Here is a 16,625-nt window from a genome sequence, read left to right as displayed (position 1 = left end):
AGCAGAGGCCATTCCTAATGTGGTTTGGATTCAGAATGTGCTGCTGAGTGACTTTTTCTCCTGTGGAAGTCACTTCAGAGTTGGTTCACTTTAACCTAGATCTCAGGCAAGAGAGTGTTTTAGAATATTAGGTAAGTCCTTAAAATGATACAAAATCCCCAACAGTCATGATTGTCCCATCTCAGCTAAGGTTTGGGAAAATATAGAGGATTCTTAAGTTCCCCATTGGGAGTACTTGCTAAATACAAGGTGATTTCTGGCCAGAAACAAAACAAAACAGAGCTGGAATAAAGCCATTGAATAGCTAAGCAACAGTCAAGGAAATTCGTTACTTCCTTTCCCTATTCAGGTCATCAGGGAAGTTTCAGTCTCTTCAAGAGACACAGTCCAAGGGGCTGGAGAGATTGATGGTTCTATAATTAAGAGCCTACTCTTAGTTTTCTATTGCTCTGATAAACACTTAGCAAAAGCACTTGGGGAGGAAAGGGTTTATTTCAGTTTATAGTTTCACACCAGTGTATCACTAAGGAAGTTAGAACAGAGTCTCAAACAGGGCATGAACCTGGAGGGACGAACACAGTCCATCTTTGAAGGAAATCAGGGCAGGAAGCTGGAGGCAGCTAATATAGAAGCCATGGAGGAGTGCTTTTTATTGGCTTGTTTCTTAGCCTGCTTTCTTATTTATCCAGCCAGCCCAGGGGTGGTACCCACATTGAATTGGGCCATCCCACATCAATCAAGAAAACGTTCCACAGGTTTGCCTATAGGCCAAGCCTATGGAGATGTTTTCTTGGTTAGGATACCTTCTCTGATGATCTGAGCTCCTGTCAAGTTGATAGAAAAACGAGCCAACATAAGCATGCATTGTTTTCCAGAGGACCTACTGAACAGCCACTTGATACTTAAGTTCCAAGGGGATCTGATACCTTTTTCTGGACAACAGGGATACACACGCAAACACACACACTGCCTCCTTTCTCACACACAGTTTAAAAAGTAAAACCAAGGGCTGAAGAAATGGCTTAGTGGTTAAAGAGCACTAGCACTTCCAGAGGACCAGGATTCAATTTCCAGCACCCACACGGCAGCTCACCACTCTCTATAGCTCCAGCTCCAAATGCTTTGACACCCTCACACAGACCTAAAGCAAGCAAAACACCAGTGCATATGAAATAAAAATAAGTAAATCACTTTTTAAAAGAAAGTAAAAATACATCTTAAAAAAAAGTATCTTTTCTTTAATGTTTGGGAATGTATTTCACAGAAGCAGAGCTTGGCATTGGTCATCTTTAGTTGTTCTGAACTTTACCGAGCCATGGGTTTTCTGATTTGGCTAGGCCGGTGCCCTCTCATTCCTCCCTCCACCCCCATGGTGGGATCCAGGTGCACACGGCTCTGCCTAGCTTTTTTGACTTTGGTGTTAGGGTTCTTGAGTTTGCACTTTAATGACTGAACCATCTCCCCAACACAAAACCTGGCATTCTTGACTTGTGTTACAGAAAAGCATTTTCAGGATGAGTCAGTGTGCTGCAGAGTTTATTAAGAAAGATTTTAAAGCGTCAATGTTAAAGGAGGGAGATGGATATTTAAGAATAGGATAGTTGTATACACCCAAGTGGCAAGAATGTTACCTAGTTATCTCTTTATAGCCATTTTAATATTTGTGGCTTTGACTTTTTTCTTAATCTTCACCTCACTTGCTGTTCTTTTTTCTTTTTTCTTTTAATGTTTTTAGGTAGCCCTCTTTTGGTTTCATTACTCATCTACTTTTGCTTTCTCTTGTTCTCCATTTCCCTGTCCATTGATCCCCTTATTTCCCCATAGTCCTCCATCCTGTTTTTTTTGTACAATAGAAGATATTTTAATTATTTTTATATTATATTGGGTAAAATAAATTTGTATTAAGATAATTACATTACATAGCAGGTTTTTAAAATTTTGTTTTAAAAAAAAATTATGTAGTTTTGTCCGTCCCTCCCCCCCAAATACTGTTAGTGAATATTTAAAATCTTTACTATATATTGATTGTTACATTGTTCTCCAGACTGCAATTCTGTAAGGTTTTTTACTATGTTAAAGTAAGACAAGTACAACTTAAGTGAGAAATCTGTTCATGTTCATAGGAATTAGTGGCTAGGTTAGAATTCCTGAACCTGCTTAGGAGAGTGGATTGGTCATGTGGTATAGCTATTCCATGGCAAACCTCCAAGTCAGCTTACCAGGCTGGAGCCAGGCCACCATGCTCATCACTCTGCCCACAAGCCAGCAGATGGCCAAGCTTAAATTTAAAACAGTTTTTTTTTTTTAGGATTTTAAAATATAATGACTTACTGAATGGCTTACAAGTGGTAATCCAGCAATGGCTGTTTTGTGGTACCAGGGGTCTGGTAGTTGTTCAGTCGATGAAACTGAATGTCTGAGCAGTCTTAAGTGTGGTGCTAGAGTCCTGGAGGATTTCTAGAAAGCTGCTGGTCTTTTTTTTTTTTTTTTTTTTTTTTTTTTTTTTTTTTTGGTTTTTCGAGACAGGGTTTCTCTGTGTAGTCCTGGCTGTCCTGGAACTCACTCTGTAGACCAGGCTGGCCTCGAAGTCAGAAATCCACCTGCCTCTGCCTCCCAAGCGCTGGGATTAAAGGCGTGCGCCACCACCGCCCGGCTGCTGCTGGTCTTAAGATCTATGTTGGAATCCTAAAGAAGTAGGTTCTAACACTAGCAAAGGAATGTCTCAGTTACAGGATGGACAGACTTGCTAGCAAGAATGAGGGAAAGCAGGCAAAAACCAAAGGCTTCTTTCTATGATGTTTCTTTACCTTTATGTTGGATACCACTAGAAGGGATTGCACAATATGGTGGGTCTTCCTATCTCAAATGAGGTGGTCATGAACTGTCTTCTGTAGGTGCTAGGGACCAAACTTAGCTCCTCTGGAAAAGCCTTGATGCTCTCACACAGTTCATGATCTGGTACTATAACCTGGATGTAGTGTGAGTCATGTTTCTGGGGAATACACCTAGCAGTGGAATGTGTGCTGAACTGCAAGGCTTGCAGTTATGTCAGTGTCCATTCCACTAGCCATGTAGAAGAGTATCTCACTGGGGGCTGGAGAGATGGCTCAGAGCTTACCTGAGTTCAATTCTTAGCACCCACATGGTGGCTCATAACCATCTATAATGGGATTTGGTGTCTTCTGGCCTACAGGCATACATGGAGGCAGAATGCTGTACATATAATAAATAAATAAATCTAAAAGAAAAAGTTTCTCATCAATATACTTTCTCAAAAATCTTTCTTATTGTCATTTGGGATTTGAAAATAGAAAGCAAAAACTGATTTAATTCTTGAATATAGATGTGAGTTTACTCTTAAGTTTTTTCTTCATTGATATCCAGGAACTTGGATTTTTGTTGTTGTTTTTGTTTGAAATGAGGTTTTTCTTGCTTTGTAATCCAGGCCTGGTAAGAACTGGTGTTGTACCACTATAATTGGCTGGATAGTTATTTTTACAACTGGTTAATAGAATTTCAAATTGACTATTAGTAGTTAGGCAAGGATAGTTTTATGTATTTTAAGACTAATTCATATTAAATACACAAGTAGTCACAGTGGGTTTTATTTACTTAGTAAAACTTTTGACCAAGTCCGCTCAGTCAACAGGTTTTCCAGTGCAGGAGTGAGGATTAAAAGAAGAGACGATTGGACAATAATATTGCAGCATGACCCCAGCCAGTTCTGAGGCTCAAGGCAGGTTTATTCTCCCCACCTCCCCTTTTTCTTAAACCATGCAAGAATTTAGGTCAGTTCTAGGTTGAGGAATCAACAATACAATAGTTACAATAGTCAAGGAACAAACAAGGCAATAGACAAAGTCCCGTGATCACTCCCATGATCACTCTCATGATTGTTGTTTCTAAGGGCTCATCAGGATGACAAAAATATCTGAGCCTACTTCCCTGTTTTAGCCCACAGTCATATCCACGCCTGAGGCCTACTTCTTTGTTCTAGCCTAAGACTTGGATTCCTGACTGAAATTACTTCTCTGATTTAGCCTAAAATTAGATTCCTGCCTGAACTTATTTCCTTGTCATGGCCCAATGTCAGATTCCTGCCTAAAGCCCATTTCCTTGTCCTTGGCCAATGTCAGATTCCTGCCAAGCAGCCCCAAAAGCTCTCCACATACTTTCTTGTCTGTGGTTACACTGTATGATGTTACAGAGTTTCATTCTGTGAGGTCTCAAGTTTTACAGATTATATTATAGACTGATAAGGTGCAAATCTTGATATGATGGGATATTTATTTTCTCATGCTCTCTTTCCTTCTCCCTGTCCTTCAGTGTTGACTGAATGCTCAATATGGGGCAAAGACCTCTTCATAGGACAGTTAGCAACAAAACTGTTGATGATGTCTGAGAAGCAAGAGAATGAAAGCTGACAGAGACAGCTGTGTTTACTGCTGTGGTGAAACACCATGACCAAAAGCAAGTTCACTTACTCTTCGACAGAACAGATAATCATCTAATGCTTTCAGTCAGGAACCTGGAGGCAGGAGGTGATACAGAGGCCCTGGAGGAATGGCTACTTACTGATTTATTCTACATGGTTTGGTCACTTTGCTTATAGAACCCAGTACCACCAGCCCAGGGTGGTACTGTGCACTGTGAGCTGGGTCCTCCCCATCAATCCCTAAGAAAATGTCCTGTAGACTTACCTACAGCCCGATCTTTTAGAAGCATTTTTTTCAGTTGAAGTTGCCTCCTCTCAGATGACTATAAAAACTAGCCTGCACAGGACTCTAGAAGTCTTAAAGATAGAAGTGACATTTAAACATTGTGTTCATTAGAAGCTAGTCACATGAGAAATGATAATAAGAGCCAGAGATAATCTGGAGGTGGGAATAGGCTTACGGCTTAGATTCTGGTAATGATATCAGAGGGTTTATACTTAATCTCCAACTATATTGAGGTATAAGCTTTGTCTAAAAATTTTAAAAGAAATATGCTTTAAGTTAAATTAATTTGTATACATGTGCACGTGTGTAGTTTATTTGTACTCTTACCACAGAACATGTGGAGGTCAGGGGACAAATTTCAGGAGTTGCTTTTCTTTTCATTACATGGATCACGGGGATTGACCTTAGCACAAAAAGTGCCATTATTTGCTGAGCCGTCTTGCCAGGACTGCCCATATGCAGATGGAGGGCTTCAAATATGAGGAATAAAACTTTGAGACACATCTTGCCAGTTGCCAGCCTGCCTGCGTCTACTTTAGTCTTAACATTCATAGACATTCATTATATTATTATTGGGTGGTTAACTTATTATTTAGTTGTAAGAAATTTTCATATACTGGGGAAATGGTATATATCGCATTTCGTTTGTAAGTACTTTGTTCTTTTTTTTTTTTTTTTTTTTTTTTCTTTATTGGTGTGGTTTACAGTACAATTGCTTTTCACTTTGGTACTTTGTTTTGAAACAGGACATTATTGTATTGTCCACACTGTTGGTTTTTTTTGTTTTTTGTTTTTTTTGTTTTTTTGAAATTCACTTTATGTCCTGATCAATGACACACCCCTTCTCCTCTTCCAGAGTCCCTTCCCCCAATTTCCCTCCTCTTTTCCAGTGAGAGAGTGAAGGCTCCCTTTGGGTGTCCCCTTTCCCCCCACACATCAGGTTTCTGCGCTTCTCCTACTGAGGCCAGACAAGACAACCAAGTTAGCTAAACAGATTCCACAGGCAGGCAACAGCTTTAGGGTTAGCTATCACATGTTGTTTGGGACCCACATGAAGACCAAGGTGAACATCTGTTACATATGTGCAGGTTGGGGGGCTAGGCCCAGCCTGTGTATGCTCTTTGGTCAGTCTCTGAGACTCCCAAGGGTCCATGTTAGTTAACACTGTTGGTCTTCCTGTGGCATTCCTGTCCCTTCCAGGACCCTCAGTGCTGCCCCCAGCTCTTCCATGAAAGTCCACAAGCTCTATCCAATGTTTGGCTGTGGATGTCTGCATCTGCCTGAGTTAGGTGCTGGGTGGAGCCTCTCAGGACAGTCATGCTAGGTTTCTGTCTGCAAGCATAACAGAGTATCATAAATAGTGTCAAGGATTGGTGCTTGCCCATGGGATGGGTCTCTAGTTGGACCAATTATTGCTTGGTCATTTTTTCCGTCTCTGCTCTATCTTTGTGCCTGTATTTCTTGTAGGCAGGCTAAATTTTGAGTAGAAAGTTTTTTGGGTAGGTTGGTGTTTCAATTGCTTCACTGGAGTCTCTGCCTGGTTACAGGAAGTGGCCTCTTCAGGTTCCATATTCCTATTGCTATGACTCTCAACTAAGGTCACCCCCATTGATTTCTTGGGAGCCTTTCCTAACTCAGGTCTCTGATATGTCCTTGAGATCCCCCGCCCCCCATACCAGCTGCAAATTTCCATTCATTCTCATGGGAATCCAGCCATTTCCTGTTTTTTTTCCCACACCTGATCCTGAATCCATATCCCCTATTTCCCTCCCCATTCCCTCTCCCACACAGCTCCCTCCCTCCATCTGCCTCCTATGACTATTTTGTTCCCCTTCTAAGTGAGATTCAAACTTCCTTGATTGTGCCTTCCTTGTTGTTTAATTTCTTTAAGTCTGTGGAGTGTGTACATGGATATCCTAGATTTTATGGCTAATATCCACTTATAAGTGAGTATATTACCATGCTTGTACTTTTGGGTCTGGGTCACCTCATTCAGGATGGTATTCTCAAGTTTCATCCATTTGCCTGCAAAGTTCTGTAAACCCCCCCCCCCCCAAGGGAGGACCTCTCTCAAGCCTCAGAAATTCGAGACCACCCCAATAACTCACAAGACACCATTCTTGATGCAACAGCAAGAGGTATATTTCGGGGTCAGTCTACTGAGGCTGAGACTCGTGACCCACTCAGGGGCAGAGGAGTGTTGACCCAGTCGGATGGGAGTGGAGGGCCTATAAAGGGCAGAACCACAAACCATGGGGGGTGTGGGGTGTGAGGAGGTTACCAAGGGAACATAACATAAAAATAGTAGAAAGTACACTTATCTTTTGTAAGGATGTAACCTTGCCCAACCATTCATCTTGTGGTCAGCCAGTTCCTGGGACCACCCAGATGACTTGCGTCTTTCTTTGTAGTCAGGAATGTGTCTTCCTGCTTTGGGCCTTTCCCACCTGCAGGTGGGTTCTATTCCCTGAGGTCTGAGGAATGTTAGTTAGTCCCTCCCTCTCCTGGATGTTAATCTAGCAAGTGTCCTCCGACTCAGGGATAATGTATCCCTCCCAGAATGTAGAATGTATCTGGGGCAGTGAAGGCCTAAAATCTTATATTTAGTTCCGCTTTCTTGGTGGAACTAGTATTTTTCATAAGTTTTCTATACCTTTCACATGCTTCTACATGCAGACATCCAGTTAAACCATCACCATTTGTTGAAATGCTTTTTTTTTTTTTTTTCATTGTATGGTTTTGGCTTCTTTGTCAAAAATCAAGTGTATATGTTAATTTCAGGGTCTTTGATTAGATTCCATTGATGTCTGTCTCTGTACCAATACCATGCAGTTTGTATCACTATTGCTCTGTAGTACATCTTGAGGTCAGGGTTGGTGATACCTCCAGGACTTCTTTTATTGTTTAGGTTGTTTTAGCCATCCTGTTTTGTTTTGTTTTTTTTTTTTCTCCTCCATATAAAGTTGAGAATTGTTCTGTCAAGGTCTGCAAGGGATTGCATTGGAATTTTGGTGGGATTTGCATTGAATCTGTAAATTGCTTTTGGTAGTGTGGCCATTTTCACTATGTTAGTCCTAATGATCGATGAACATGGGACGTCTTGCCATCTTCCTCAGTTTTTACTTCAGTGACCTGAAATTCTTGACTTATAGGTCTTTTCACTTGTTTTGTTAGAGTTAAGAATTTTTTATATTATTTGTGGATACTGTGACGGGTGTTATTTTCCTAGTTTCTTTCTCAGTCTATTTATCATTTATATAAAGGAAGGCTACTGATTTCTTAGAGTTTATTTAGTATCCAGCCACTTGCCTGAAGATGTTTATCAGCTGTAGGAGTTCTGGTAGAATTTTTGGGGTTGCTTATGAATATTATTATATCATCTGCAAATATTGACTTCTTCCTTTCCATTTTGTACCCCCTGTATCCTCTTGATCTCCTTTAGTTGTCTTATTGCTCTAGCTAGAACCTCAAGTACTATATTGAAGAGTTGGGAAAGAGTGCCTTTCTCTATATTGAATAGATAGGGAGAGAGCAGCTTTGTCTTGTGCCTGATTTTAGTGGAATTCTTTTTAAGTTTCCATTTCATTTGGTGTTGGCTACTGACTTCCTGTATATTGCTTTTATTATGTTTAGGCATATACCTTGTATCCCTGGTCTCACTAAGACTAAATATGAAAAGGTGTTGGATTTCATCAAAGTGTTTTCAGCATCTCATGAGATGATCACATGATTTTTTTTCTTTCAGTTTGTTTATATGGTAGATTACATGGTTGGATTTTTGTATACTGAACAATCCCTGCATCCCTGGGATGAAACCTACTTGAAAATGGTGGATGATGTTTTTGATGTGTTCCTGGATTTCTTTTGCGAGTACTTTACTGAATATTCTTGCATTAATGTTTATAAGAGAAATTGGTCTGAAATTATTTTTCTTTGTTGAGAATTTGTGCGGTTTAAGTATCAGGGTGACTTGGCTTTATAGAATGAATTTGGCAAGTGTTCCTTCTGTTTCTATTTTGTGGAACAGTTTGAGGAGTATTGGTATTAGCTCTTTTTTGATGGTAGAATTCTGCACTAAAACCATTTGGCTCTGAGCTTTTTTTGGTTAGGAGACTTAATGACTACTTCTATTTCCTTATGGGTTTTAGGGCTGTTTAAATAGTGTATCTAATCTTGATTTAACTTTGGTAAGTAGTATCTGTCTAGAGAATCATCCATTTCATTAAGATTTCCCAGTTTTGTGGAGTACAGGCTTTTGAAGTAAGACAAAATAATTCTTTGAATTTCCTTGTAGTCTGTTGTTATGTTCCCCTTTTCATTTCTGATTTTGTTCATTTGGATACTATTTCTCTGTATCTTGGTTAGTTTGGCTAAGAGTTTATCTATCTTGTTGATTTTTCTCAAAGATCCAGCTCTTAGCTTTGTTGATTCTTTTTTTTTTTTCTTAGTTTCTGATTGATTTCTGCCCTGCCTTTGATTATTTACTGTCTTCTACTCTTTTGTGTGCTTGCTGCTGCTGTTGTTCCTTCCTCCTCCTCCTCCTCCTCCTCCTCCTCCTCCTCCTCCTCCTCCTCCTCCTCCTCCTCCTCCTCCTCTTTCAGGTGTACTTTAAATTGCTGGTATTAGAACTTCCTAATTTCTTTATAGAGGCACTTAGTGCTATGAACTTTCCTCTTAGCCCTGCTTTCATTGTGTCCCATAAATTTGAGTATGTTGTGTCTTCATTTTCATTAAACTTCGGAAAGTTTTAATTTATTTATTTCTTCCCTGACCCAGAGATCATTGCATTAGATAGAGAGTTATTAAAGAATTATTCAATTTCCATGATTGTGTAGGCTTTCTGGTGTTTCTCTTGTTGAAGTCCAGCTTTAATTCATAGGGAATTCATAGGGGTCTGATAAGATACAAGGCATTATTTCAATTTTCTTGTATCTGTTGATGTTAGCTTTGTGACCCGATACATGATCAGTTTTGGAGAAGAATCCAAGAGGTGCTGAGAGGAAGGTATACTCTTTTTGTTAGGTTCATTTGATTCATAATGTCTGTTAGTTTTGTTATTTCTCTGTTTAGGTTTTGTCTGGATGACCTGTCAAATGGTAAGAGTGGGGTGTTGAAGTCCTCCACTCTTTTTTTTGTTTTGTTTTTTGTTTTTTGTTTGTTTTGTTTTTTTCGAGACAGGGTTTCTCTGTGTAGTCCTGGCTGTCCTGGAACTCACTCTGTAGACCAGGCTGGCCTTGAACTCAGAAATCTGCCTGCCTCTGCCTCCCAAGTGCTGGGATTAAAGGCGTGCGAAGTCCTCCACTCTTAATGTGTGGAGTTTGATGTACTATTTAAGCTTCAGCAATAGTTTTTTGTTTGTTTGTTTGTTTGTTTGTTTTACAAATGTGAGCACCCCTGTGCTTGGGCATAGATGTTCAGAATTGAGATCATCAACTTGGTAGATTTTTTTTTCCTTTGATGTGTATGAAGTGTCATTTTCTGTCTCTTTTGATTAATTTTGGTTAAACATCTATTTTATTAGATATTAGAATGGCTTCTCTAACTTGCTTCCCTGATTTCATGGATGTTTTCTGTCAGGAATATTTTAGATCTAACATTTTCATTGACAAATGTATCAATTTTTTCTGTTGTACATTCTACACCAGAGATTCTATTCTCTCTTCTATCTCTTCTATTTTCTTGGTGATGCTTGCATCTTTTCCCTATGTTCCTTTGTTCCTTTTCCCTATGTTTTCTATCTCCAGGATTCCTTCAGTTTGTGTTTTTTTTTTTAATTGCTTCTACTTCTATTGTCACATGTTGAACAGTTTTATTTATTTTCTTTTCCATATTTAATTGTATTTTCCTATATTTCATCAAGGGATTTATTTATTTCCTCTTTAAAGGCCTCTTTCATCTTTATAAGATTGGATTTAAGGTCATTTTCTTGTGCTTTGGTTGTGTTGGGATATACAGAACTTGTTGTAGTAGGGTAGCTGTGTTCTGAAGGTATCATATTGCCTTGGTTTTTGTTGATCTCGTTCATTCGAGGGCCTTTATGGTTGTCTTTAGTCCCTAAACGTTCCTGTTTTTGTAAGTACTGGGAGGAGGCCTCACCTGGTATGGGAGGCCTCTGATGGGTATTCTTGGGCTGTTGATTCTGGATCAGCAGGTCTAATGGTGGGCTGAGAGCTGGTGGGATTATGGAGGTTCAGCTCAAATAACAGGGCAGCTATGGGTGTCCCAGAGGACTCAGCAGGTGGAGAAGATGGTTTCCAGAAGGGAGTCTAACCTGTGTGCTTCTAGATGAGTAGGTCTGATCACCAAAGCTGATTTTACATTCTTAGATCAATTGGTTTTCTTTGCCTGAGCCTTCCAAGTGGCTAGGAGTACAGGCATGTGTCATCATAGATGGCCAAACATTTCTACTTTTCATGAAGTCTGTATATTCTTTTGTTGAATCTGCTTTAAGTATTATGTTTATAACACTCTTGTTAAAAATTTTATCATGAAAGTTGACTCCTATATTTTTTCCTAACATTTTCCTCAATTTAACTCTTGTATGTTATGGGCTATTTTAAATTTTTTACTTCTATAAATATTCTGGACTTCCAGTTTATTTGTATTTATCTTTCTGCAAGCAACACTATAACTTTGTAACATTTTGAAATAACTTTTTTTTCATATTGTTCTTGGTTTCTGTCATTCTAATATATATTTTAGGATTAGCTTGTTCATTTCTAGGGCAAAACCAAACCAAACAAAAAAACAAAAACAAAAAACAAAAAGGGGCAGTTGTAAAAATGTGTTTTTAAAAAATTTTTTTATTGGACATTTTATTTACATTTCAGATGCCATTCTCATTTCCCCTCCCTAGAAAATCCCTATCCCATCCCCCCTCCTCCTTTTTGCTTTTATACAATTTTTTAAAATGTTGATCTAAGGCTTTATAAATTTGGTAATACTCAATAGCAAGATGCCCATACAATCAGAAGTATAACCCAATACCCAACCTAGATATACCAACTATCTTTGACTAGTAGAGACATGCGAACATCCTTCTCCATGTTTCCCTCTCTCTCTTTCTAATCTTCTCCTCTCTTCCTCCTCTCCGTATTCCTCCTTTTCCTCTCTTTACTCCTTTCACCTTAGCTCCTCCTACATATCACCCTTCCTGTTAAAAATAAAACTTTTCTCTCAAAATACAGTTAGAGGATCACTATACCAATTTGTGTCAGTAAGGTACAAGATAGACCTAATACCCAGTCCATCGTTTTGTTGACTAAACAGAACCTCTGTCATCTCTCCTAACTAAAAGACCTGGCTTTTTTCTTGGCTTTAGAATGAATGTCAGCTAAAAACCATCCTCTCAAATCTTTTCTCTCAAAGTAAATAGCCAGGATTGGCTATGAGACTATAAGTCTTCAACCTCATCAGAAATCCAGAATGACTGAATTAACTGAAATTATAAGAAGCACAAAACATATCTTCTAAAACTTAGCCAATTTATAGAGACCACTGAACACCTGGACAGTCCATATACTACAAAATGTTGGAGCATCTGATCTTCAGCCTTCTGGCCCAGGATCATCTGACAGACTAGTGATGCAGAATTATTAAGGCTGATTACTCTGTCTTGGCAGATATAATCAGTTGACTATTCTGCAAGTGTATCCTTTTCTGGACAGTAATTTGTAGATGGAAAGAGGCGATTTTTGCCTAGTGGCTGTCTCACCACAACTGGAGTAACTCCAAAGATGCTCAATTTCTTCTTAGAATCCGAGACAGGAAGCTGGCAGGAGCAGATAGGTCTCTAATCAAAATGAACATTAATACAGAAATATTTGTAACGTTAATTCTGTGGACTTCTGACGTTTTGAAAACCAACTTCATGTAAGGCAATCTGTACTATTGTCTGTTAACTCCTCTCAGCTATTTCTAAATAAAATAAACAAAACACCCTAACAATAAACTCAGAGCCATGAATTTTCTATAGGCCCTTAACTCACAGTCTAACCATCTCAAATCAGTTTTAAAAAGTTAAAGAAAAGCTGATTATGGGTGTTGAGATATTAGAAGAGGGTTGGGGGGTGGGGAAGAGTATATTGATAAGCCTCTGATGCTGTGTCTTCACTGCATCCAGCTGAAATTCCAGGACATCAGAGGTTCGAGCAGGTCTGCTCAGCTTGCTTGATGAATAGATACACCGAGGCTGTGTATTTTGCAATATAGAGTTCTCAAAACTAATTTTAGTATCAAGATAATTTTCTTTTTTTTTTTGAATTCTGGAATCTAGTCTTCTGGTGGCCTGCCTCTGTCATGTCTAATCCATATAATTCTGGGAGTTTCTATGAGGGCGTGCTCCCACCATCCTTCCATTTCCGTCCCCCTGCTCTTGAATTCCCCAGCACTAGGGAATCCAAACTTTCAGGCACCAAGGCCGTCTACTTCCACTGATGCCTGACAAGGCCACCCTCAACTACCTATACAGGTGAAGCCATGAGTCCCTCCCTTTGTGTTCTTGGGCTGGAGATTTTAGAATGGCTACTCTAGCTTGTTTCTTAGGACCATTTGCTTGAAAAATTGTTTTCCAGCCTTTTACTCTAAGGTAGAGTCTGTCTTTGTCACTGAGGTGGGTTTCCTGTATTCAGCAAAATGCTGGATCCTGTTTATGTATCCAGTCCATTAGCCTATGTCTTTTAATTGAGGGAACTGAGTCCATTGATTTTAAAAGATATTAAGGAACAGTGATTGTTGCTTCCTGTTATTTTTGTTATTAGAGGTGTTCTCTTGTAATGCTTTAAGAGATTTTTGTGTTTCCCCTTTAAGGGCTTCTACCTGTTTACTTGTGTTCTCTTTAATTTCTTTGAGAGTGTTATTTATGTCCTTCTTAAAGTCCTCTATCATCATCATTAGAAGTGATTCTAAATCTGAATTTTGCTTTCCTGGTGATATGGGGAATTTAGGACTTTCTAGTGTGGGAGAACTATGTTCTGATCATGGCAAGTACCCTGGGTTGCTTGTGTTCTGATGCTTATGTTCTTGTGCTTGCCTTTTGCCATCTGTATCTCCTTAGTGCTGCCTGAGCTGTCTCTGACTGGAGTCTGTTTTTCCCATTATCTTGGTTGTGTCAAAAGAGGGGAAGGAACCAGTGTTCCGGGCCAGGAGTGGCTTCCTGGGTCCTAGTGGTTCCAGTTACTCCCTGTTTGGGGCGGGTGTTGCTGTCTCCTTACCTGAGATAGTGCCTGGGTTAGAGGTCCTGGGAGGCCCACTTTCTCTGGGTTCTGTGAGATTGGGGGCAGAGCTGTTGCCCGGGATCTTTTCGCCCAGGATGTGTAAAAATGTGTTTTAAGGGTCTTACAATGTAGCCCTAGGGTTCTCCTGAATGCTGAGGATTGTAGAAGTGTGCTATCATGCGTGACAGGTTGGAATTTGATATACATTTTTCTGTAGATCAACTTGAAGAATACTTTCATGTTTAAAGTATTAACTTTCTGATCCATGTATACTCATTTAGGCCTTTTGTTTTTATCAATATTATTTCAGTTTCTTGTGTACAAATCTTACTAATTTTGATACTATTATTGTAAATAGTATTCTTTTCTTTATGTATAAAGAAAAGAATATATATATGTGTGTGTGTGTGTGTGTGTGTATATATATATATATATATATATATATATATATATATGATTATTTATCATATATACAGCAGTCTGCCTGCATGTGTGACTGCAGGCCAAAACAGGCCACCAGATCTCATTACAGGTGGTTCTGAGTTACCATATGGTTGCTGGGAATTGAACTCAGGATCTATGAGACAGTGCTCTTAATCTCTGAGCCATCTCTTCAGTCCTTATTTTCTTTATTGTTTTTTTTAGATTCATTGCAAATATATAGAAATTCAGCTTTTTAAAAAATGTGGATGCTTTAGTAGTTTTCTCTTCCCTGCATCCCCCATCCTGCTTCCTCTTCTCTCTCTCTCCTTTATTTCTTCTCCCTCCCCTTTCTTGTCTTTCTCTCCATGTTTGTGAGACAAGGTATTCCTGGCTGGCCTGGAACTAACTGTATAGGCATCCAGATCACAGAGATCTGCCTGGCTCTGCCTCCTGAATGCTGGGATTATGGTGTGCACCACCATTCCTGGCCTCCACTTAATGTTCTACTTACAGTTGTCTGTGTACAAGATTGTATCATCCACAAGTAGTAGTTCAACCTTTTTCTTCCTCTTAGTTTTATTACAAATAGAAAGGAGTGTTCTAATGTTAGTAGATTTGTCTTAAATCAGCAACAATGATTAACTCATGTTAATTATTGAGAAGGATTTATAAATGATTACAGAATCATTTAATAATTATATCCATATAGAAATTCTGGTGATAAGATTGCTGCATGTTCATTGTTAAAATACAGAAAATACTTAAAAATTTCAGAATTTTAGAAAATCTTGTTCAAGAATCTTTTAAAATATATGATTTTAAAATACATTAATTCTGAACCTTAATGTTACAATATACATTTTAAATTTGTAATTTCATAGTGTAGCATTCTTGTTAAATTATATTTAAAATATTATAGTACATTATCATCATTAATAATACAATTTTTTTTTTTTTTGAGATGGTCTCCATATCTAGCCCACGCTGACTTGAATTTGGTGATCCTCCTTTCTCTGTTGTTCTGGTGTGCTCCACTATGTCTGGCTATGATTCTGCTGTACTTTATACTTGGTAGTTAATTATCTCTCTTTTTTTCCTCTTTCAGGTGGATGCACGGAGCATACCAGTATTAGCAAAATGGCAGAATTCCTATAGCATTAAAGTTGTGCTTCAAGAGCTAAGACGTCTTATGATGTCCAAAGAAAATATGAAGCTTCCACAGCCACCGGAAGGACAGACGTACAATAACTAATTCTAGTGGATCTCAAACTTGTCTTAAATCAAATCAACAACCTTCTACTCATGTTATTGTCTTGATTAAATATCACCATGCAAAATACCCACACATTAAGTAAAAGAATTGCAGCTGATAAACATGACCTGGACAGTTGTAAGAATATATTTAATATATGTACACCTATTATGTTTTCAGGTAACAAGAGAAGTGCAGCACAATTTTTTTTTGTCTTCTTAAAGCACTGTCGTTTAAACATGAACCTGAAGTACTCAAAGTGGAATTCAGGTTTTCAAGACAGAAGCATGTTTAAAAAGTGTCAAATGGCCATGGAAACTTTTGTTTTTCTGAAAAGTAAAGTCTCAAGAAGGAAGAACAGAAATGGCATGCTTTATCCATCCTATGTAGAGCTGCAGTTGGAGTTGTTTAAAGTAGCAGATAGAATGACTAGTCACCACCTGTGTTAACTCTTGAAGCGGTGTGGGTACTGACTACTATTAGTATCAAAAATAGGTTCAGGATTGTTTTGATACCTGTATTTATAATAAAAAGATGTTTGGGGTTTTGAATTTCTGTTAAAAACTGTTCCTGTTTGTTACATATAACAGACATAATTTGTTTACAGTCTTTGTTTAATAAAACATGCTTAGAAGTTTTAAGTGAAGTCAGCAAAAAGGAAATAGGGTTATGGATATGTGATTTTGAGATGAAAGTTAGGCTTAAAATGTAAATAAAATATGGAATGTGTCTTCAGAGACTGTGCTATTTTTGTTATGTTGATATATGTTATAGTAGCCATATCAAGGTAGCAAAATTGGGGCTTATTAAGCTAAGCATGGTAATGGCAGAGGCAGGAAGCTCCAGGCCAGCCTGGGCTGGTACATAAAACTGCATTTAAAACAAAATAAGAAATATTGAGAGAATAGCAAAGATTTTCATTGAAATTCTATTTTATATGCTTATGTTTTGAACTTACAGAGCATTTGTTTTGACATCGTACATGCTCAGTTTAATTTCTTTGCACAAAGAGGT

The 16,625-nt window shown here is 38.5% G+C and overlaps 1 protein-coding gene across 2 annotated transcripts in view; it reads left to right on the top strand.

Moving 5' to 3' along the window:
* Ube2v2 (ubiquitin conjugating enzyme E2 V2) overlaps window positions 1-16,348 on the top strand; it is a 34,795-nt gene extending 18,447 nt beyond the window's left edge. For both annotated transcript variants that reach the window (XM_076942499.1, XM_034515665.2), the window contains one exon: window positions 15,465-16,348. In XM_076942499.1, coding sequence (XP_076798614.1) covers window positions 15,465-15,611 — 147 coding nt within the window. In that variant the 3' untranslated portion in view covers window positions 15,612-16,348. The remainder of the gene's footprint in view (window positions 1-15,464) is intronic.
* The last annotated feature ends 277 nt before the right edge of the window (window positions 16,349-16,625 follow it).

The sequence above is a fragment of the Arvicanthis niloticus genome, chromosome 12 (assembly GCF_011762505.2).
Source record: "Arvicanthis niloticus isolate mArvNil1 chromosome 12, mArvNil1.pat.X, whole genome shotgun sequence".
Classification (NCBI taxonomy): Eukaryota; Metazoa; Chordata; class Mammalia; order Rodentia; family Muridae; genus Arvicanthis; species Arvicanthis niloticus.
The sequence above is the reverse complement of the archived record's forward strand: the minus strand, read 5'-3'. Positions and strand labels throughout refer to the sequence as shown.